The sequence below is a fragment of the Cydia amplana genome, chromosome 17 (assembly GCF_948474715.1).
Source record: "Cydia amplana chromosome 17, ilCydAmpl1.1, whole genome shotgun sequence".
Classification (NCBI taxonomy): domain Eukaryota; kingdom Metazoa; phylum Arthropoda; class Insecta; order Lepidoptera; family Tortricidae; genus Cydia; species Cydia amplana.
The window spans coordinates 5,921,601-5,944,219 of NC_086085.1; the positions used below are offsets into that span (position 1 = coordinate 5,921,601).

The 22,619-nt window shown below is 37.1% G+C and overlaps 1 protein-coding gene across 1 annotated transcript in view; it reads left to right on the forward strand.

Moving 5' to 3' along the window:
* LOC134655698 (neuroendocrine convertase 2) overlaps positions 1-22,619 on the forward strand; it is a 110,933-nt gene that overhangs the window by 76,449 nt on the left and 11,865 nt on the right. Inside the window, exons 6-10 of the mRNA XM_063511155.1 lie at positions 838-926; positions 7,775-7,950; positions 16,956-17,068; positions 18,381-18,581; positions 18,895-18,970. Of these exons, the coding sequence (XP_063367225.1) occupies positions 838-926; positions 7,775-7,950; positions 16,956-17,068; positions 18,381-18,581; positions 18,895-18,970 (655 nt within the window). The remainder of the gene's footprint in view (positions 1-837; positions 927-7,774; positions 7,951-16,955; positions 17,069-18,380; positions 18,582-18,894; positions 18,971-22,619) is intronic.

Consider the following 22,619-nt stretch of genomic DNA (forward strand, 5'->3'; position numbering starts at 1 on the left):
CCTTGGCAAGACAATTTAGTAACCTACTAAAGCAAACAGAGTTGATCTATATGTATACGAGTACTTACGTAATTCAGTTATGTACCTATAACTAATAAGTCTCGGCAAGGAAAGGCACGTGTATTGACCATTTCTACATATAAGTACTTAAGTAAGTAGGGTCTTGATCTTAGGGGTTAGGTAGGTTGGGATCGGAATATCCCAACTCCTCTTGCACACTGACAGGAGCCTAAATGTGCAATTCTTACTAAACTCTAGTTTTAAAGGAATTCTCAAAATTTGAAACCAGTAATAAATAGCCCCTCTTGGTCTATACTTACTCTGTTGATTAGTGCAGTAATATAGTTGGAACAATTAAAACCGCCCCTGTTACCTACTGAGCTATCAAAGGAGATGTGCAGTTGTTTCACCATCAGGATTTGTTAAAACTGCTGCTTATTTTGCAGCTGAAGTACGATCTACTCCCATTTAAGTACCACGGTGGTTGAGCAGCCGTATGCGATATGTGGCTGTTTTACCATCATCTTCCTCGCGTTGTCCCGGCATTTTACCACGGCCCATGGGAGCCTGGGGTCCGCTTGGCAATTAATCCCAGGAATTGGCGTGGGCACTAGTTTTTACGAAAGCGACTGCCATCTGACCTTCCAACCCAGAGGGTAAACTAGGTCTTATTGGGATTAGTCCGGTTTCCTCACGATGTTTTCTTTCACCGAAAAGCGACTGGTAAATATCAAATGATATTTCGTACATAAGTTCCGAAAAACTCATTGGTACGAGCCGCTAGGATGTGGCTGTTTTACCATTAGAATGTTATTAAAAGTACTGCTTTCTCTGCAGCCACGGCACGAGGTGCGCCGGAGAGGTCGCCGCGGCGCGCGACAACGGCGTCTGTGGCGTCGGCGTCGCGTACCACTCTAAAGTTGCTGGTAAGCGGTTTAAAGGGTCTCTGATTTAGCGTCACATGGATACTGATGTGCCGACGGAAAGTTCCGCATTGAAAATTTTCGGAGACTTCCCATGTTTTTGTACGGGGATCAAAATTTTCCGTTACTTAACAAAATTTTCTTTAATTTCCTGTGAATTTTTACAAAAATTTCCGTGAACTTTTTTGAAACTCTTCGCAACTTGCACATCTGTACACATGGAAACGCGGCAAGTTTCTACAGAACGTGACGTGTGCGGCGTCAACTGAGTAGGTACCTACCATCTACGGAGGACTATGTTGTTAGAAAAATAACAGCACGAAATCAATTTGAACATCTCGCTCACTAAGTAAAGTACTTCTGCTGCTGACTGTACTTACGTAATAAGATTCCCAGTTTCAGCTTCTGTCCTATTTTTTTACTTTCACGTGAAAGAATAATATGGACACCTAAAGGTTGTTTTTCCATGGGTTTTTCCTCATCATGCTCATTGATTAGAGTGTCAAGCACCAGCGCTTGCATTATGCTGAGTTGGGTCCATTTCATGAGCACTTATTTATTTATTCTTTTCTTGCTGTTGTTGTTGTCTGTACATGTCCGTACGGACATCACAAGTACACGTACGGACAAAACATGTACATGTTTTGTGATCGTCACAAATAAAAATCTTTTTATCTTTATCTTTAAAAACCTTGGGGTCCCGCTGCCTCATAAAGAGATTAAACACTGATCAAGTTGATTGCTAATACCTCCTCCTACATTCCGACCACGTTGATTGCTCAGAAGTTTTCTTTGAATAATCCGGTCCGATGAGACCACTGGAATTGAATTTGAAATGGTTCGTTTTGTGATAAAGCGGTCTTGTTAGAATAAATTAGAGATCGGTGGCACTGGCAGAAAATTAAAGCTACGCTGGTGAAAATGATTTTGATTTGAACACTTGTACATTTTTGATCGATTTTCGGATACAGCTTGCAAAAATAAGGGAATTACATTTCTATCGATGTAATATTCTACATTCATCTATACACGCTTAGTGGATGATATAAAGAAAAGTTTATAAGTATTGCACGCTAACAGGATCTTTGACTTAACCTAAATAAAACATTCGAACCAAGAAACAGTTACGAAATTTTGACTTTAATTTACTTTCTCAACCAAATCAATCCTACCTAACTAACTAATTAATAGAAACTGTAAGCGTTCTGTAATTACCACCTGAATCTGGTCTTCTCACTGGAAATTGGCCCTTATTCCCCGGTGATTGGGGCCGGATCACCACACATTACCCTCGCTCCGCTGGGCCGTATGATTGGCACGTTAGTGTCGGCCCGCGTCACCAAATGTTACGACTCTTTGTGGGAATGGGCCATGTTTTTAGATTAGATTCCAGAGGGTCTACCGCAAACCACGTTTGACGTATTGCCTCCCTGTCATACTTACGTACGAATTTACAAGTGCGCCAGAGTCAGGAAAACGTCGCACGTGGCTCGCGGTAGGCCCTCAGTTCAGGAGTTTTTTTAGGAATTTTACGTCATATTAGTTTGGAGTGGGTTGGTGGGTTTTAATATTATATTTTCCAAACGATCTTAGACCTTAGCTTTATACCTACCTACACATAGTGTGCAATATTTGTTGATTACTAGAAATACCCATATTAATACTGAAAACTCGCAATAGCGAAATGATTTTTAATTATCTATTAATGATGTGCAAGTTGTGGAACGTTTGCAAAAAGTTTGGAATGTTCTCGTAAATTTTACAATGAATAAAAGAAATGGAGAATCGTTCCCCGTGTAATAATGATAATTATTTCCATGTCGCCAATTTTGCAACGTTTAAAACTTTTCATCGGCATATTTACATAATTATCATGCCGTTCGTGCAGATGTTCAGGAAATATGTATTCTTTTAATAAGTCTCCTGTTGAGAAAGATTGTCTTTTTCCCTTATGTGGTTAGTGGAAATGAAAAAAGTTTCGGTAGCTATTAAAGTACCTACTTCGTCGTATCTGAAATATCTACTTCAACTTTCCACGGCGTTCTCCGTGTTAAATAAAAATGCTGGCTACTTATCTTAACTTAGAAAATCTTACGACCGACTATAAAACTCCGAAAATATTTTATTAATCATAATAATAATATTGTTTGCCCGAATAAACATTGCCTCCATTTTCAAGAGCCTAAATATTAATCAATTGCAGGTTTATTTCCGAAAGTTTTACTTCCACCTTCTGGGGGGCTTCGCCTCAAAATAAATAAGGGGGGGCCTTGAGTTGCCACTTGACGTTTACGTTAGCGACTGCGTAAACTCGTTCGCAGTCCATCTCGCTAGCACTGATGTATTGGTGCGATAGTGTTGATAGATTTAGATATAGATTTCTTTATTTCACGATAAAAATGACACTATAAATTTGCATCAATGTGAAAATTATGTTTATCTTCTTATCATGATAGGTTATATACTCATGGTAGGTGTGCTAGTGACAAATGATAGTCTTTTAACCTAACCTTTCCGAGTCCTTTCTATCCTGAAAGTTTTTGTACAAACCGTGGCACTAAAAATAAATTATGAGAAATCTGATTTCGGTTGTTAAAAAAATGTTGTTTAGATATAGTTCTTCTAGGTATAAAATACCGATAAAATGATATTGCGGTAAAATAAATCATCGGTATTCCAAATGTATGTAAAACAGAACTTAGGGCCATAAAAAATTGGCTAATCGTTTACGATCAAATACTGATAACATTTTTTCGAAACATCGATAATACCAAAAATGCTAAGGTATTACTCTTCTGTATTTAAGTGTATTAATGTTTGCCTGTGACTTTGCATAGTCAATCGTAAATCGTCGTTGACTGTCTCGCTATCGCACAAATATGGAAGAACGACACAGAGGCAGGTAACGAAATTTCGATTTTCGCGGTAGACCCTCAGAAAATGTTTATTGTTAGGTGACAAGTGTGAAGTTGATGAAATAGGCACACCGCAGAGGTTTTTAAATTAGATATTGAAACGGCCGGTATTAATATATTTCTACCGTTCGCCGCGTTATTTAATTAATTCGCTTTATTATTAAGGTTCGTTACGATTTGAACGAGAATTAATTACAATTCTGGGAACGCTTTTTTACTGCTACTGACGTTGGGATTGTCGTTACGACACAAATCTTCCGCTCCGTAAAGATAGAGGTACCTACCTATTTGCTTATCTCTCGAGAACTCGCATTTTCTTGGATAAAAATAGCATCCCTGCTGTTAAAACCATTTCAACTAAAACAAAGCACCTTCGAGTATTATATGTATATGGACTGTATCATCCTGTTGTTTTTGTTAAGATTCCTTACTAAATTTAGTTCAACAAAAAAATTTGAAATAGTATAGGTAAAGTACCTTTATAATGAAATGTGTTATAATGCCTTTAAACCCTTAAGCCGCCTTATCTATATCTCTAGTTGTGGACTTCTTTTCTAAATCTACTTGGAAACTGAAATATATCTAAATTAAATTAATCAATTCTTTAAATCAACTCTGATATCAAGTTTATTATGTCCAAATTTATTATATCAAGTTTATTATGTCCTACTAGTCAAATCAGCTTCTTTTTTAGAACTGTCAAAACGATTTGCCAATATGGAATTTATATGAAAACGTGTGCAGCGGCGTCACGGTCAACTTGCCTACTTATTATATTTCTATCTGATTTATTAAATAGAAAGTGTGTTCAAAAATAACTTCTATCTAAGTATGTTTTTCTAAGAATTATCTGGTGCTTTATTTCGTGCACGATGTGAAATAATTTATTTTAATTAGAGGAAAGTACCCAATTAACGGCCATATTCGAACTTTAAGATACGTCAAATATTAGAGATTGAAACGATATGGAATAGATATGTTAGTGTCAAACAAGTGTCAAAAGTGACGTTTCTTCAAACAAACGCGTCACTTTTGACACTTGTTTGACACTGACATATCCAATCCATATTGTTTCAATCTCTAGTATTTAACGTATCTTAAAGTTCGAATATGGCCCTATGTCGCTCGCTGACAAGAGGCAAAAACGATGACAAGGCGTATCATCTACCGTTTTCCGCAAATCGCATCTGTTAGGCCTGTGGTAGGCCATGTCCGTTTCGCATCGGTCTATTCAGCCACCAAAAACGGTGTCTCTCTGGTGCGATGTTACACCAAATCGGCTGCAATAGACGCAAATAAGGCCAATAATGATGATGATATGTCCAAAACAGAATCAAACTAACTTACTTACACTCGTAATGAAGATAAAGTTTTTTTTTTGTTATTCCTCTGCCGGCTGGTGATCAGATCATACGAGTAATACGAGTAATATAGCTGAGCCTATTTTCATTGACTTAACTTGCGTGGGATATCTTCCAATTGCTGGATTATTTTCCCAATATTGCTAAGAAATAAGGAGAAGGTCGAGGACCGTCTCCGTCTGAACATAATCCGTTTGACCCCTTGACGGACTATTTATCCTGCTAAGTCCGCGCGGCCGATCATGAATCAAAGGAATCTCTGGAACGCCTAGCTATTTATTTATTTATTTCGTGCCGGAAACAAAAAGCGTCTTTCAGAATAGAATAAAACTAAGATTCACGATCTTATTCTCAAAGTTGTATGTATGTATGTATGATGTATTTATTGGCAAGTTGATACCCACATTCGTGTGAACTTCGACAGTGACGTCTACATTCTACATTCAGACTGGGTCACAACTTTGTTAGCGCCTAGGGCAGCTTCTGTGTAATGTGTGGGTATGATATGATATTATTAACTTGATTTGATGAACATTTCTCAGATTTCATTAGACTTCAGAGTAGGTACCTTGAGTTTACATTACATTACACCATTCATTCTTCCACGTGTCGCGCTAGTCTTGAATATCATATTGCTTCATTACTGCTTTTTGTGTCTGATATGACCTTTAAGTGGCGACAGGAAATAAATAATTCAATTGAGGCGTCGCGTTGATTTAGATAGATGGGCTCGATTGAACGCGATAACCGCTGATAAGGTTCCATTCAGGCTGTTTGTTCAGTTATCCAAAATGTCAGAGGCTATATGTAGTGCGAGTACGTGTTGCTGGTCGGAGATAGTGTTCCGTAGCAAACTTGGTTCACGGAACATTTATTAAAGGAGGATTTTAATTCTCCCGTGGGTACGGCGCGGTTAGATTGGTAAAAGTGACACCGACTCCGCTAATTAAATTTATAGGGATTTCAGTTGGTGAGAAGTTACGATTACTGAACAAAATTAAGAAACATTTATCGCTATCAACTACCTATATGGTGCGGTTAGTGTCCATATATAGCATTTTTCGCTTAGAGCCATGAAACTATCTAGAAAATACTGAAGGTATTTAAAATAGATACAATAATACAATACAAAGTCGCGATATAGGCTATATAGTTACAAAAATATTACTCTTTTGTGGATGTAGTTTAGTGAATACTAGCGACCAACCCCGGCTTCGCACGGGTTTATAAATTATACATTAACCTTCCTCTTGAATCACTCTATCTATTAAAAAAACCGCATTAAAATTCGTTGCGTAGTTTCAAAGATCTAAGCATACATACAGACAGACAGACAGCAGGAAGCGACTTTGTTTAAAAACCCGTTTAAGTGAAAACGCGTTTGCCCTAGTTAAATTAGTTTTCCGTAACGCCCCGATAAAAACGCTTCTGGGAAAAAGGTACAAATGAAATCAAGTTTATCCAAGACGTCATTCAATTGTACAGTTTTTACCAAAGTCAGATAGCAAGTTGTGAACAGAACGTATCTACTGTCCGTAGAAATACCAAAAAGGCTCGAAGATTGTAGATATAATAAAGGCAAACTACTCCATAATGTTTTGACACTTTCTCATCTCCTAACACATCATTCTCGACCTGTTACCCTGGAGTGTTAATCGAATCGTTTACCGAGAGCGAGCGAGTGGAACGCTCAGCCGACACACAATAAGATTATAAGACTGGTTGTACATCAGAGCTAAGTCACTTCGTACCAACTTCTTAGCTTAGACAGCTGACGAGAGGGCCTCTAGCTATCAATAATCTTTGACCTCTGTCACCAAATTTTCGTCGATATTAACTTTTTCTCAGAGAAAAGCTCGATTGGTACCAATGAAAAAAGTCATGAAGCGAATTAGGTCAGTACGCACGAGCGCTTTTCACGCTTGTATTCTATACGCTATGGTAATACAAAGGCTGCATTATATCGGCACAGGCGTTTGTCGCCTGAGCAAACGTCAGCGGCGTGTTGCCAGGAAATTGAATTGGTAATTTGAGTGTGATCGAAGGCTTTGCGGCGCGCGCTGTGTGCAATTTGAGGCGATGTTACACTGTGTGTGGCCGCACACAGCTATTTGGCCACACATAGCTATTTGCAACGATTGAGACAACCCAGGAAATTGCTTTGTGTGGATTGAGGATTGAAATTTTGAGGTGGTTACACGTTTCGCATTAGTTGACGGTTTCTATACTGGACACTTGGACAGCGGCCTAAATTAATATTAGTTACTTCTTGTTCTAGTCATGTAATAATAACATTCGTTCAAAATTATTTAAATAAAATAATATCTCTAAAAGAGACAATAAAAAACTTATTTAAAAAAAATGGCGTCCAAACGAAAAATGCTGTAACTACAGAGTTGCGTTTCGTCTTTGAGCGGGAATCTGAGATTTTTCGAAGTAACGACGAGTTGGAGCTCTCATCGACGCTCAGCCAATATGTTCATGTTTACAGTTACATTGCATTCTTATTGAAAGTTAAAAACTGATATACCATCTAGTTTTGTAACCTTGGACTTACGTTATTTTTGTTCGACAGGAATCCGGATGCTCGACCAGCCTTACATGACGGACCTCATAGAGGCCAACTCGATGGGGCACGAGCCCCATAAGATCCACATCTACAGCGCGTCTTGGGGCCCCACGGACGACGGACGCACCGTCGACGGCCCTAGGAACGCCACTATGAGAGCCATCGTGAGGGGAGTCAATGAGGTATGCTTGAAACTAGTGAGTCGCGTACAGGCAGCAGCAGAAGTTGCTAAGCGGGCGAGGTATTCAAAATTACCTTGACACACTCTTATTCTCTTAACAATAAAGTCGCGTCAAGATCATTTTGATCACCTCGCCCGCTTAGAAACTTTTGCTACTGACTGTACCGGTTGAGTAACAAATTCATCTTCGTATCGTTCGGGCCATTTGGACTTATATTCATCTATAGCTTCACTTTATCCTGTCAAGCACTGTTTATCTTGCAAGTCAGTACTATTCTAAAACATACCTTATCACTGTACAAATTAGGTTCAAACTGACCTTAAACCGGCCCGAACAACCCTATACTTCGTCGATCCATCAGAACTATCAATAGCTTCCGTAATGCCAGGCGAATAAATATAGGTACTGGACAAATTCTTTGCGTCAACAAAATTCGTTACAGCGTGTCTAAGATGCCTAACTATAATAACGACTTACGTATATGTCACGACTGTGTCCGAGTTCTGTCATCCGAGAAAAAAGACCTCACATAAAACATAACATCGTTGCATAACAAAGTGATTTTTGCCAGATTTAATCAACTTTTTGAAATCTACTGGCTCATACAATAGTCCCTATTCGTTCATAGGTATTGTTCTTCATTTTACGTTGAAAATGTGTTCAAGAGGGTTCAGTTAACTTCCGTGAGACTCAGACATATTAAATATATTAAGAACGGGTCTCTCACGCAACCTCGATAATACTCGGGTATGGAGTGAAACATGTCGAGCGTTTTCTAATAAAAATACGTGAGTGACCCGTTATTAATATATTTAATATTGCCAAAGTTCATGTTAGTCTTCTGTATAAACGTCAGTTATCCATGTTAGCCCTGTTTAATTTCCAGAAGAAACACTTGAGTAAAGTGTAAAATAAACTGAAACAAGACACTTAACTCGATGTATAAAACTGAGAAATGGAGTGCTCACTTTATTGAACAAAGTAATACGCTCTTGTTTGTTCAGAGACGCCCACTCTTCTAAGTTCGACACAAAGTATACTGAAAGTAATACTTTGTAGGCTACGCTCATGTAATTATTCATGTTTTCTTAGCCTCTTCTGAAGGTAAAATGGTTAATATTGTCACACGACGTTCGTTCGTGGAAATTTGCATTTAAAATATGTACGAGCTGATGAACATTCTATCTTCATGCGGTGTTTCTTTCGGTATTTTAATGGGTATTTAAGTTGAATATTAAGGACTCGTCTTTAAGTAAGTTAATTATTCTCGGCTACCAACCGAAAGCCAGAAATTTGCTGAAGTAATCATTAATTAAAATTTTACGCAACTTAACGTACCTACTTACTTAATATGTTCAGAACAATTTCAGGAATGTGTCCTAATATTCACTTTACATAATTATGTAGATTTATGTAATTTTGAGTTAATTTTCGTTAATAATTTCGTATTTTCGTAAATGGGCGTAGATTTCAAATTAGCTGAATATTAAATCTCCCACACAATGTACCCACGGAAGGCAGATCGTATCAGTAACTACTACCTCTATGCCTACTAGGTACAGACCTACACAAAAGCAATCACTTTAATGTACCTAGTAAAATATCATAGAGTTCGTAATAAAAGAAAGTGGCTTTACCTCTATTCGCTATGTCTAAGCGTACAAAACGTGATGAAAGCGCGCGCGCTGTGGCAGGAATGTAAAATATTAGAAAGGACCAAATGTTAATAAGTACTGACAAAATGTTAAACTGTCAAATCACTAATGTAACCCATCCGTGGCTTACAAAGGCTTTGCCAATTAATCCTTCAGCTGTCATTCTATAGGAAAATAATTTTGGGTTGTTGGAATTTTTACTTTCCGTCAATTATTCCGGCGAATTCCCGCTGCCGGAATTTGCCAGACGAGGGTTGTTTTAAATATGGTTTCAAATGCAACAATCTTATTTTATTCACGAGCATACACATGTAATTCTATTCTCCAACGTTAATACCTAAATAAATCATAGCCATCTGTTGCACAGTAGGCGTAATCCGCTGCCTGAGACACGTTAATACAGAATCTAATTAAGCAGTTAACGTAGGTAACTAGGATTTTGATTAATTAAGTAGGATGCGTAACTCGCTCCTAATGAGACTGATTGACTGATTGACTATTTTCTGCTGTTACTTACTGAGACGTAGTGTTAGTAACGGCAGAAAATAAAGGAATAAAACGTGAAGAGTTTTATTTTTTCCTCATGGTTGTTTTTGAGTTCCGTTAACAACGGAGGAGGGGGAGGTAGCAGGAGATAATTCAATCTAACAATGTGTTATGGTCTTGCACTGGTTTTGATATGTCCTTGAAGATCGCTCACACTGATAGATGCAAAATATGCATGCAAAATGAAGTGAAAGTCGTGCTTTTAAGTAAGATGCACGCTCATCAAGACGAACGTCATATCGTATCAAAACCAGTTTAAACCATAACAAAACGTTAAATCGGAATCGGGCTCAGGGAACTTTTGTAGTTTCGACGAGTCTGAGCTTAGTTTTGTGATCCTTAGTACCAGAAAGTTTTCATTTTTTCGTAACTTTATACGTAATAAAATTTATTTGCAGAAGTTTTATTTGATAAGTTTCTTGGATAATATTAACAAACAGATAGCAGATGTTTTAGTATGTTTTCATTGATACAGATTATAAAAATAGAACAAAGGTCAATATGGTGTGGTTTTAGTTAAAGCACAGTAGGCGATATCATAAAAATAATTGATCAATCAATAACCTATTTATTACTTTCTCGAGGAAAGATAAAAGATAATGTGCGATTAGTTCGGTGGGCGGTAAATGTGAAAAGCTTGTACACAAACACACTTATGTGACTTATGTTATAGTTCTAAATTATTAAAGAGATGAATGTACATAGCTAAATGACTAACAACACATGCCTAAAACTAGCGTCACTAAAAATATTGATGTGGATATATCTTTCCAAAATTACATAGACAAGGTTGAAGTGCCACAGAATAACCCACTATTTAACAAATTATAAACAATTTTAATTTTTATTTTTTTTAACCCTTTCACAAAACTACTCTTTACCTGAAGACTTTAGTTCATAACGAGGGGTGAAGTACGCCTTGGTCGTACTTCACCCCTCGGTGTTTCGGTGCCAGCGGGGGGTGAGTCCGGGTGTTAGGTAAGGGAATCGAACGGTAATCCGATATTTTTCTAAGTCTAATGGATTCTTCCTTCAGAGTACTTATTTTCCCAGCCGTTTAGGTTTTTTTTGTTGAGAATGGAACTGTAGAAAAGTTTTTGCAGGTAGTTTTTTTTTTAATTTTTAACAAGCAGAAAAGTCTGTGATCGATGCTATTAAGCCTAGAATAAATTTAAAAGTGGAAAAATGACTGTCTTGGGTGAGACTTGAACTCCTCTGAAGTTTTCTTTTGTTTCACATAAATATAGGATCAGTGATCTTTTTCTTAGAATTAAGTATCTGTTATGATTTCATATTGTATCTCAAAACTTTAGGTGTCTAATCTCTGCAAGACAAGTACTTTGCGAAGTAAAATGTCGTGGTCTGCCCTGTCTTGTCACTTTAGAAACAACAGCTTGAGATTGAGAAGTTAGCTTAAATGTAATGTAAATTATACGTCTACCTAGTTACTCTCACGGCTCTTAGGGCGTTTTTTTTTGTTGTCTCCTACACTTTTTTTTCAAATTTGGGATTTTTTATGTTATTTCTACTCAGAATCACGAGCTTTTTCTATCCTAATAGGAGAAAAAAAGTGTCCCAAAATTTCCATACAATTTTCGATCTTTCCATTCCGCGACCGCCATACAAAGTCTATGAAAAATGGTGACGTAATGGAAATAAAAACCTTAGGACACTTTTTTTCTCCTATTAGGATAGAAAGAGCTCGTGATTCTGGGTAGAAATAACATAAAAAATCCCAAATTTGAAAAAAAAAGTGTAGGGGACAACAAAAAAAAAGTGGCCAAGTGCGAGTCGGACTCGCCCATGAAGGGTTCCGTATTTAGGCGATTTATGACGTATTAAAAAAAAACTACTTGCTAGATCTCGTTCAAACCAATTTTCGGTGGAAGTTTACATGGTAATGTACATCATATATTTTTTTTAGTTTTATCATTCTCTTATTTTAGAAGTTAGGGGGGGGGGGGGACACACATTTTACCACTTTGGAAGTCTCTCTCGCGCAAACTATTCAGTTTAGAAAAAAATGATATTAGAAACCTCAATATCATTTTTGAAGACCTATCCATAGATACCCCACACGTATGGGTTTGATGAAAAAAAAATTTTTGAGTTTCAGTTCGAAGTATGGGGAACCCCAAAAATTTATTGTTTTTTTTCTATTTTTGTGTGAAAATCTTAATGCGGTTCACAGAATACATCTACTTACCAAGTTTCAACAGTATAGTTCTTATAGTTTCGGAGAAAAGTGGCTGTGACATACGGACGGACAGACAGACGGACAGACAGACGGACAGACAGACGGACAGACAGACAGACATGACGAATCTATAAGGGTTCCGTTTTTTGCCATTTGGCTACGGAACCCTAAAAACGCCCCTTAACCTGTCGTAATTCTGTGTATGATTGTGTTAAGAATGGTAAATAATTTTCTATAATACATAAATGAAAAAGTGAAAGTAAGTAAGACATTAAACCATTGATACTAGCTGGCCACATCTTTAGAAATTTAATTTATTTATATTGTTTTCGACAGCCCAAAATTTAACGCTAATGTTGTAATACTGTATATTTTGCCAGAGGTTTTGATTTAGACGAAAAATAAAAACATTTAGTGGTATTCAGTTGGGTACTTAGGTATAGGTGAAATTAGGTTAAGTATATTGTTCATTTCTTTTAGCAAAATTTTTTTGGCAACATCATTTAATTTTTACTTAACGGTACCGTATAGTCAGGTAACTTTAGTCCAGAACTTACAACTATGGTCCAAATTCAAGTTCATGTAAAATATGTATGCATATTTTTGAAAAAGAATAATTATCACGCTCGAATACAAATATAATGACTATAATTAGTGTAATTTCTCAATAATCAAAGTCAAAAATTAGACCATAGTTCTATTTAGTATAGGCCTACAGTTATAAGGTACTGACATAAAATTAGTAGGTACAATATAGGTATGTATTTTACGTCTGTCAACAGTCACAAACGTTCATCCTCTATTTTGGTTTGTCGCGAGCGCGAGCGGTGCTCCATTTCCACGACTGGCACCATAATTTCCTGCCTTGCCGTTTAGCGTGCCAGTGTATGATACCTACAGCTACACGAAGTATCTGTGTATGGAATGCCTATCTACTTTACGTTTGACTTTTTTAATTTTGCTTTATTTAAGGCTGAACATTAACCTAAGTATGTATGTACACTAGGATATGGACCTACAGCCTGTATGTGATCGTTATGAAATTTTTAAATTTTTGTAGTTATTAACTTTCCATTTATCTAACGCTTTCATACCAGCCAGCCTATTATGGATAGCTTTATCCATCTTTATCCACGTGATAAAATAACTGTCACTGTTTAACACCGTGGGAAAGAAAGTGACGGACACCGTTTTATCACGCTGTCACGTAGACAAGAACGACCATCATATCCGTACAGGGTTCATTCAAGACAATTTTAAATTATGTTTAGAATAAATGTAGAGTGTTCTCAAATCAAAGAAAAATATCTACCTACTCCTCTTTGCAGGGCGGTAAGCACTTCTTACTGATTTTTTTTTATCTTACTTTACTAAAGAAAATAATAAACGTCTTTCAAACTTCCGTTCCAGGCTTCTAGCACTTCAGCGCTTATAGCCTCAATAAAACATTCCTTTTGTTTTTTCCCTGTGTGCGAAGAACGTCTTAGAGATTTACGCGCAAGTGCCTGATGGTATGGAAGGGTTATAAATTGAAGCTGCTTAAATTTATTAGAGTACCTACAATAAAGAGGACGATAAATTGTAATACCAACGTATTCGGCAAAGTAGGTCCTTAAATCTCAAAGGTCTACTAGCGCTCAAAAAAATAAGCATGTAAGCATAGGCATTTAAGTACCTTTACGTTCAGAAAGATTCATTCAAATAGTCCACTAAATTATCTGCCACGAATAGCTTCAGCCATTCAGTCGTTAATATGTAGGTAGGTAGGTACTTTAATCTACGTCTCTGGCAAGATCTAACCAAAAATATTTTGGAAACCTGACATAGGTATACCTACAATATACCTACCTATAATATATTGTTAGTAATACTTATGTGTGAGATAATTAATGATAGGTAGATTAGGTAGACACGTGCAAAAATATACAGCAAAATATATTATAAATTAACAAGGAATTTATGAAGAGCTACACAGCACTTAGATACCTATTCAAGAGCTTTGTAGTAAATCCTCGTTTCAGATGAGAGGTAACGACCGGGATTTTGCTGAAGAAACGAGCCGTGACGAGCCGACGACGTCTTGCCAAGTACCTATTCTAATTTACGCGAGAGCGCGGGCAAGTCCTATTCTCGGGTTAACCAATGTATCGTGAGCTTCAAGATCCGTGACATCTATGCGTAATCGGACAACGTTTTTAGACTAGTTTTCATTAGCAATCAAGTCACCGACGCTTGTCTTAGCATCGTTACGAGACCGCTGTATCCTTACAAGCCGAGACAACGTTTAGGTATAACAGGCCGAGATCGATTAAAACCTTGATTTAATTTCTTTAGACTAAGTTTTGGACCCATGAATTAATTAATGTATTTTGGTAGGTAAGCTGAGGTTATTTCGTAGCTTTAATTGTATCTGAATATTTTACAAGGCAATTCGAGGTAAGCACTCTAAAAGGATCTTTTATTGAGTTATCCAAATATTGTACAACTCCATAAATATGATTATCGAAGTCTTTGTACCCCAAAATTCACTCGTAAGTTCTAAGCGTGACTGAATTTCAAATAGTATTTACCTATACATAAAAGGGTTGGTTTCGCCAAACATTATCTAGTGCTCCCACACCGCAATACCTACAATGTTTTATTTTATTACCTTCATACAAATGTTTTTTTTTTTTAAACACAATAACTCACACTCACAATAGGTAGTGTATATAACTTTTTTTGTTTGGTCAGTTCCGCCTCTGCTTGAACAAAAATTCGATTCATATTCGAATAATATTCGAATTCCTTAGTTGTCCATAACATAAACAACAAGTTCCATAGGTATGTGCCACAATCTGCATATCAAGGTCACGTTTTGTCACCGTTGAGTGGATTCATATAAGAGTATTCCTATTCTGTTTGATTGGCTGAGATTACAATACGCGGCTGATGGAATATCGCTCTAGTATATTGGATTAGATTTAAATACTTCAATGGGCAGTAAAGGTTCCTTTTATATCAAAGTGTCTTAATACAGGCTTCCATTTGTGCCCGAAAAGGGATCTGATACATCGATGCGTCGATTAAGTACAGAAATATAAAGACTAAAACTAAACGCATTAGACAAAAAGGATACGCCGGCCGCGTCAAATCTCGGAGGCCAATTCGAATTTCAAAAAAATTATAGGTGAGCTAATATTGAACGAATTGACCTGTTATTCGTAATGACTGATTACGATGAGATTTTTAGTCCAAAATAAAGGTGAAATAAAGGTGTTTAATTTTCTACTGATTTTTTACGCGTACACTAAACATGTCTCTATTACATAAATTGTATGCATGTCATTTAGCATGTTAGGCTTGTACCGGTCTGCCATAAATAGTCTAAAAATTGTAGGCTAAAGTAGTCCTAACCTAAGTAGACATTATAGCACAGAATAAATGGTATAAATTATTATCGCAAATAATAAACGTGATGGGCGTAAGTGGCGTGATATTTACGAAAAACAATTAGTTTTTGCCCGTAAGGAAACATCATGTACGGTCCGGTGGTCCGGGCAGAATTCGGTATACTTACTAATTAACATTGATTAATGAAGGCACATTTCACGGGTCACTAATGACCGTACATTTATCCTGTTCTGAAATAATCAACATTCTCTTATTGAATTTCCCTCAAATTACGACGTGCGTAGGCTTCAGCAAATTTGATGTGCGTCGACGTTTTGAATCACCGCCCAAAATTAGGCGAGATGGCTAAAATAAAAAAAGATATTTTACTAAAAAGTCAAATATAAAGAGTAGCGCTGTTTTTATAATATAAAACATCGAAACGGATTTACTTTCTACGGACTTCGCTGTACGGGGTTAGGAGTGACGTCACAATGTATTGTGATAATTGATAAACCCACCTATTTTAAACGAGGTTGTGCTGATATAAAATTATTCAAAACAAAGAAAGATAAGACCTTACTTTTACTGTTTATTTTATGGCAAAACTATTTAATTGAAAACTAACCTATTACAGCTAGGTTTCCATACGTTATTAGAAATGTGCGTGTTTCAGCATAGCCTAATAAACGTTTATCCAGTAGGTAAGCATAGTTTCTACTTTATAGCGTAAATATAGAATGTAATGTCTCACTTTTAAGTCCAGAGAAAACATTGATACCAGCCGCAAGACTTGAAGTCGCAAGCCTGTACCACTTAGCATTTCTCTCATTCATCGACGCAGCGTTTACCTTACGTAGACCCCTTTGACCTTGGCGTCTAATCAGCCAAGTCAGCCGGGCTAGCACATGATTGGCGCGACAGTATCTCGCGGCGAGATAGACTACCCGTCCCTCTTTTATTAACACGCTTAGAAAAAGACGGGTAGTATATCTACCAATCTACTGTCGCGCCAATCATGTGCTAGCCCGGCTGACTCGGCTGACTAGACGCCGACGCTCAAAAGACGTGGGGTCTATGTAAGGTAAACGTACTAGTGCTCGACGCGGTCCCAGTACATGTCATCTTGAGACTTAAGTCATTGCCATAGAGGCGACAGCAGGGTGTCATCTATTGGGCATTAGCATGTCGAGCACTAGTACGTTTACCTTAAATGTTCTGTTTATTGTAAACAGGGTCGTAATGGTTTGGGCAACATCTACGTGTGGGCGAGCGGCGACGGGGGTGAGGACGACGATTGCAACTGCGACGGGTATGCTGCCTCCATGTGGACCGTCTCTATTAACAGGTACCTAAACAAATAAGTTCTGCTAGCGGTGAGCCAACATGCCAATCGCTTACGCTCCGTAGCGATCGAAACGCAACTGTCACTGTCGCACTAATGTGGAAGAGTGATAGAGAGACACAAAACGTTTCGTTGTCGAAGCGATAGCGATTGTCACCTTGGCTAGGCTGGCTGTTTACTACACATAGATTTTTTTTGTTGACCTTATCTTGTACAGCTAAGCAATGGGGTTTACAAACGAATATAGTTATTTTGTGGAAAATTAAAAAAAAATCTCTCATTAATTTCTTGCTATTATGCTCGAACAAGCGATTAGCGGGGGTTTCTCAACTCCGCGAAGTTGCTCCGTGCTTAATTACTTAGCAAAGTGGGAAGAAGCCAATTACGTTGCCGACCGGCGGGTCAGATAGATTCTGCAACAAGTTTATGATGCTCGATTAATATTAATGGACAGGATTGAAGAATGATTTTCTTTACAATTAAAAATAGGATCACATGTTGGATGATCTGTCATGTCATGGCCACTTTGGTCATGACCAAAGTGGCCACACACAGTATATCGGAACATAATCTTATTTCTATGCTAACAAAGGTGTGTCTCTAAAATATTGTTTCCCAAAAAGCTTTAAGTCATAATGTCAAAATGATAAGTTGGATTGGATTCCGTCAACCGTCCGATTTCCGTCGTTTCTATTTTGCCCGCATTTTCGTTAGTCATAATTCATTTGGTTCAGAAACGCGTCACTTTTCAGGATTGCCATAACCACGCCAAACCATTGCCATTGCGATTGGAAAACCTAACCTAACCTATCTATTTATAGGATAACCTTACGAAAATCCTGAAAAGTTAACGGTTCAGTTTTATTACTCATGATAAGGTGACAAACAATACATTATGACTTAAAACTTTATGGGAAACAAAGGTACCCTGTGTATCACAATATATTTTATGACATAAATATTTGATTTTGACTGTACTAAGACGTATTTTTGACATCAACAAGATCAGTTACGAGAATTTACACAATATATGTAATTTACCTGGAATTTTAGAGCAAAGTTAGGTTTCTACGCTGAATTAATTTATAATCAAGAATATCCGATTAACCGATACCTATATAGTATAACTCAAATTGAATTATTTATTTATTCTGATAGACTAGCTCTATATAGGTAGAGACTCATTAAACTCGTACAAATAGGTAGTTATATTATTAGATTAGCCCAGCAGATTGTTGTATTTTGGTGTCTAATTTTTCTCCAATAAAATTTGTAGAAATAAAAAACGTGTTCATTCTGGCTTCGTCTATTTCAGCGCCATCAACGACGGCCAGAACGCACACTACGACGAGTCGTGCTCCTCAACTCTGGCTAGCACGTTCAGTAATGGCGCCAGGGACCCAAGCACCGGTGTAGCCACCACTGACTTGTATGGCAAGTGCACGGCGACACACTCCGGGACGTCCGCGGCGGCGCCCGAGGCCGCTGGAGTCTTTGCTCTGGCCCTTCATGCCAAGTGAGTCGCTATCATTTATACAGTTTTCCTTCAAGCCTATTCTGCGTGCAAACCGCGTGCGAATCAGCGGACCACAAGTCTTATTTCCCGATTTTCGACAAGATTTTGTCGCGCAAAAAGAGAACGAAGATGTCACTTAATTTCAAATTAGATTGTGTTTAATATTCTTCATCGGCATTTATCAGAAGCTTTAGACAGCTCAATCTCGAAAATACCGTTCAAGGACACCTGAAGTTTGCGTTCGCAAAATTAAAATCTGACTACCGCTTGGCTTCTGTAATAAGCATTAATTAAAAACGTTTCTTTTTTATAGCCCGAGTTTAACTTGGCGGGACATTCAGCATCTGACCGTGTTGACTTCAAAGAGGAACTCGCTTTACGATGCAAAGGTTGGACCTTTTTTTACCTTACACTGTTTTCTTTGATAGTACGGTATAACTAGATATATTAACAGCAACACCATCCGTGAACTTTATTTCTTTGCAAAAAGGTTGACAACACGTTAACAGTGTGGACAATGTTACTGATGAGCCTGGCAGTGGTGGGTGGTGTGGTGGAAATTAAATAAAAGCTTCAGGAGTCTTCAGACATTAATATAATTAAATAATAGGAAATTACAGAACATACGTGTGGCTGAGTGTAGCGGGGTTATCGAAAGAGGGACCACAGACAATCTAGACAGCCCTTATAAACTAGTGTATCATAAACAATGTAGAAGGGTGGATAAAATAAAATAAGGAATTCCATTCAATGTCACTTCCCCTCACACTTCACATTATACAGAAATTAAGATTTGAACTATTAAATAAAAAAAAATTTTTAGACATCATTACTATTCTACATTTCTTAAGTTCAAATCATGCACAAAGTTAGAGTGTTTAAGACCAGGGGCCTTATTCGACATGCCACTTTTGACGTCGCATGTTGAAGTTCATTTGAATCTGAACAATCATGGGTTGTCGAATAGGTAAAGTGTGTCACCTGTCAGTGAATCTCATGTAAACAAATCATTTCATCGCTAGACTTGGTTGTCTATTGGTATGGCCGCCATGTTTGGATTTATGACATTTAAAAGGGGATTCTATGGCATAGAGTAAACTGCATTTCTATTTTCTATAGTTTTTTGATTCCCCTACTCGACGCAAGATGGAGTTAACAGTCAAATTTCGATCTTGGCGTTATAAAAATAAACCGCAAGAACATGACATGCAGTTGCGTTGGTGTAGATCTATCATGAAAACGAATATATGACAATTGTCCAGAATTAAAAAAAACTTGACAATAAACATACAGCAATACATATACCACTAAATGTCAAAAAGAAAACAGATTTAGTATAATTACTAGGTAACAAATTATATATAAAGTTTAAATTTTAAACCAATCGTCGTGGGTCCTAACCCCGGCTCTTAGCAATGAACTTCTTGTAACTTGTGTGAAAAATATCATTTGATATTACACCAATTACTTTATGGTGAAGTAAAATATCATGAGTCATGAGGAAGACGGAGTAGCCAGTAGCCACAATAAGCTATATTTTTGTCCTCTGGGTTAGATGGCAGTGAAATAGGGAGAGATAGTGAAGAATGCGGCAAAATAAGCATTTATTGTGTTGTTAGTAGTTAGTAGACTAGTTTTTTTTTTCTAAAAATGAAAATTGACGCAACAGCAAGCTCATAGCCCCCTATGAGCCAGTCTGTTAGGTGCAGGCTTAAGGGCTAATCCCGGGGGAAGCGGAGCGTCGGCGACTAGCTGGTGCATCTGCTTATTACTTAACCTCTTCTCACTTTTACCTCAGGTCCTTTGATTAATAAATTAAGGTAAAATTCGTAAGAACTAGTGCCTGTGTCATATTCTAAATTGGACGCTATGCCTAATTAGTTGTTATAAATTAAATACAATAATTATTTATTTAATTAAATTTATAACAACGCAACGTGGGGTTATTCATGATGAATTTTAATGGCTTATATAAGACAGCGGTCGTATATTGCCTCAGAAATTTGGATTTTGTCAGTTTGAATGAACAGCAAACTGTAGACATTGAGATTAATTTTAAACTTATTATTTTAGGTGTTCGTAAGAAATAAGGTATTGACAGACATTGACGGAAAATCGCGAAAACCCGGCCAGGTGCGTCGGACCACGCAAAACGGAGGAGGATTCCATACTTACTTCTTCTACCATGTATCCATATGCCAAAATAGCAACAAAAAAGCCGAACAAAAATACCGTTTCTTCGCAGCACTAGATTTCAGTCCTTTTTTTAGAAAAGTAATATGTTTAGGTACATTATATATATATATATATATATATATATATATATATATATATATATGTAAGTAATTTTGTTATGTGAAACTTATATGTTGTGTTACGAGACTTACGAGTAGGTAACTTTAAACTTTAACAGCCTAACAGATCCCAATAAGGCCTAGTTTACCCTCTGGGTTGGAAGGTCAGATGGCAGTTGCTTTCGGAAAAACTAGTGCCTACGCCAATCCTTGGGATTAATTGTCAAGCGAACAATAGGTTCTCATGATCCGTGGCAAAATCGAGATAACGCGAGGAAGAATAACTTTGTCACAAGAATATTTGGCCAAATATAAATCCTTATTTTAATACTCTCGTGTATTTGACCTACCTACTCGTATTGAGTCGTATTTTGCCACCTAGTAGCCTCGAATTGGTTGTTATATGTGGCTTTCCATAAATTAAGGGTCCTTATGCTTCAATAAGGACGTTTTCATGGGGTCCCGTTGTTTCCCATAAAGTTTTAAGTCATAATGTATTGTTTGTCATATTATCATTACTCATAAAACTGAAACATTTCAAGATTTTAGTAAGGTTATCCTATAGATAGGTTAGGTTAGGTTAGATTTGTTTTATGGCAATCCTGAAAAGTGACGCGTTTCTGAACCAAATGAATTATGACTAACGAAAATTCGAGCAAACAATACATTATGGCTTAAAACTATTTGGGAAACAATAGAGACCCCGTTTTTATCTGAAGTTGCAATAGAAATTGGAAAGCCACATTTTTTCAAGCTTTTACTTAAAAGTTTCATCTGTCCCGTTGGTTGTCTGTCTGTTCCAATGTGGTTCCAATCAAATCATGCAAATTAAATCCCAACAAAAAAATAAATGTGAAATGAGAGCCAAGTTCAATATTGAGAATATGTGTCGTTGTTGACTCGCCGACAAAAGAATTGAGATATATATGGGTGCCAAGTTCTGTGCTGTGTAGAAAATCCTGAAATTATAAAGGATTTGTCTTGGCTAGTTTTTAACAACAAACCAAGTTTTTGAAAAACTAACAGAAAAATATACCTATATGCCTATACGTAAAAACTAGCCAAGACAAACCCTTTATAATTTCAGGATTTTCTATTATTTTATAATTATTTTGAACAAGCTAAGGGACTTGAATACATGTGCCAAATTTCATGTGTGTGTAGGTTAAGTAGGTTTCAAGTTGTGAAGGGGTCAAAAGTAGCTCGAAATGGTTCGTGTAATATTACACATGGTTGCTGCGTCGCCAGTTCCTTTTTCTTTGAACTTGGCTGGACACGCTACCGCGTGTCTAGATTTGACCCACTTCTCGGGTGTTCAATGAAGCTGAAAATTTACATAAGTACATAATATGTAATATGGGTGACAATACAATATTTTTATGGTTACCATCGAGCTGATCTGATGGTGATGATACAGACAGTGGTCTTTTAAGTCTTTTTAACTTTGTGATAATACAACGCAACTTAATTATATTTGAAAATATTTAAAGAAAAATACAGTCAGAAATTCGAAATTTTGTTATCTAACCTCTCTATCACTCTTGCATATTCGAGCGATAAAGAGGCAAATAGCTGAGTTTCGATTTTCGCACTTCCCGATAGGCCCCTTTGTAAACAAACCGCCTTGATGTGTCTATGTCAAATTATTAATTGTCTGTGAAAACTTGTTAAAAAAAAGTTTAAAGCAAAGGCGTAGGCAAAGAGTAGTATAATATGTATATAGCTGGTCAACCAAATCTTGTCA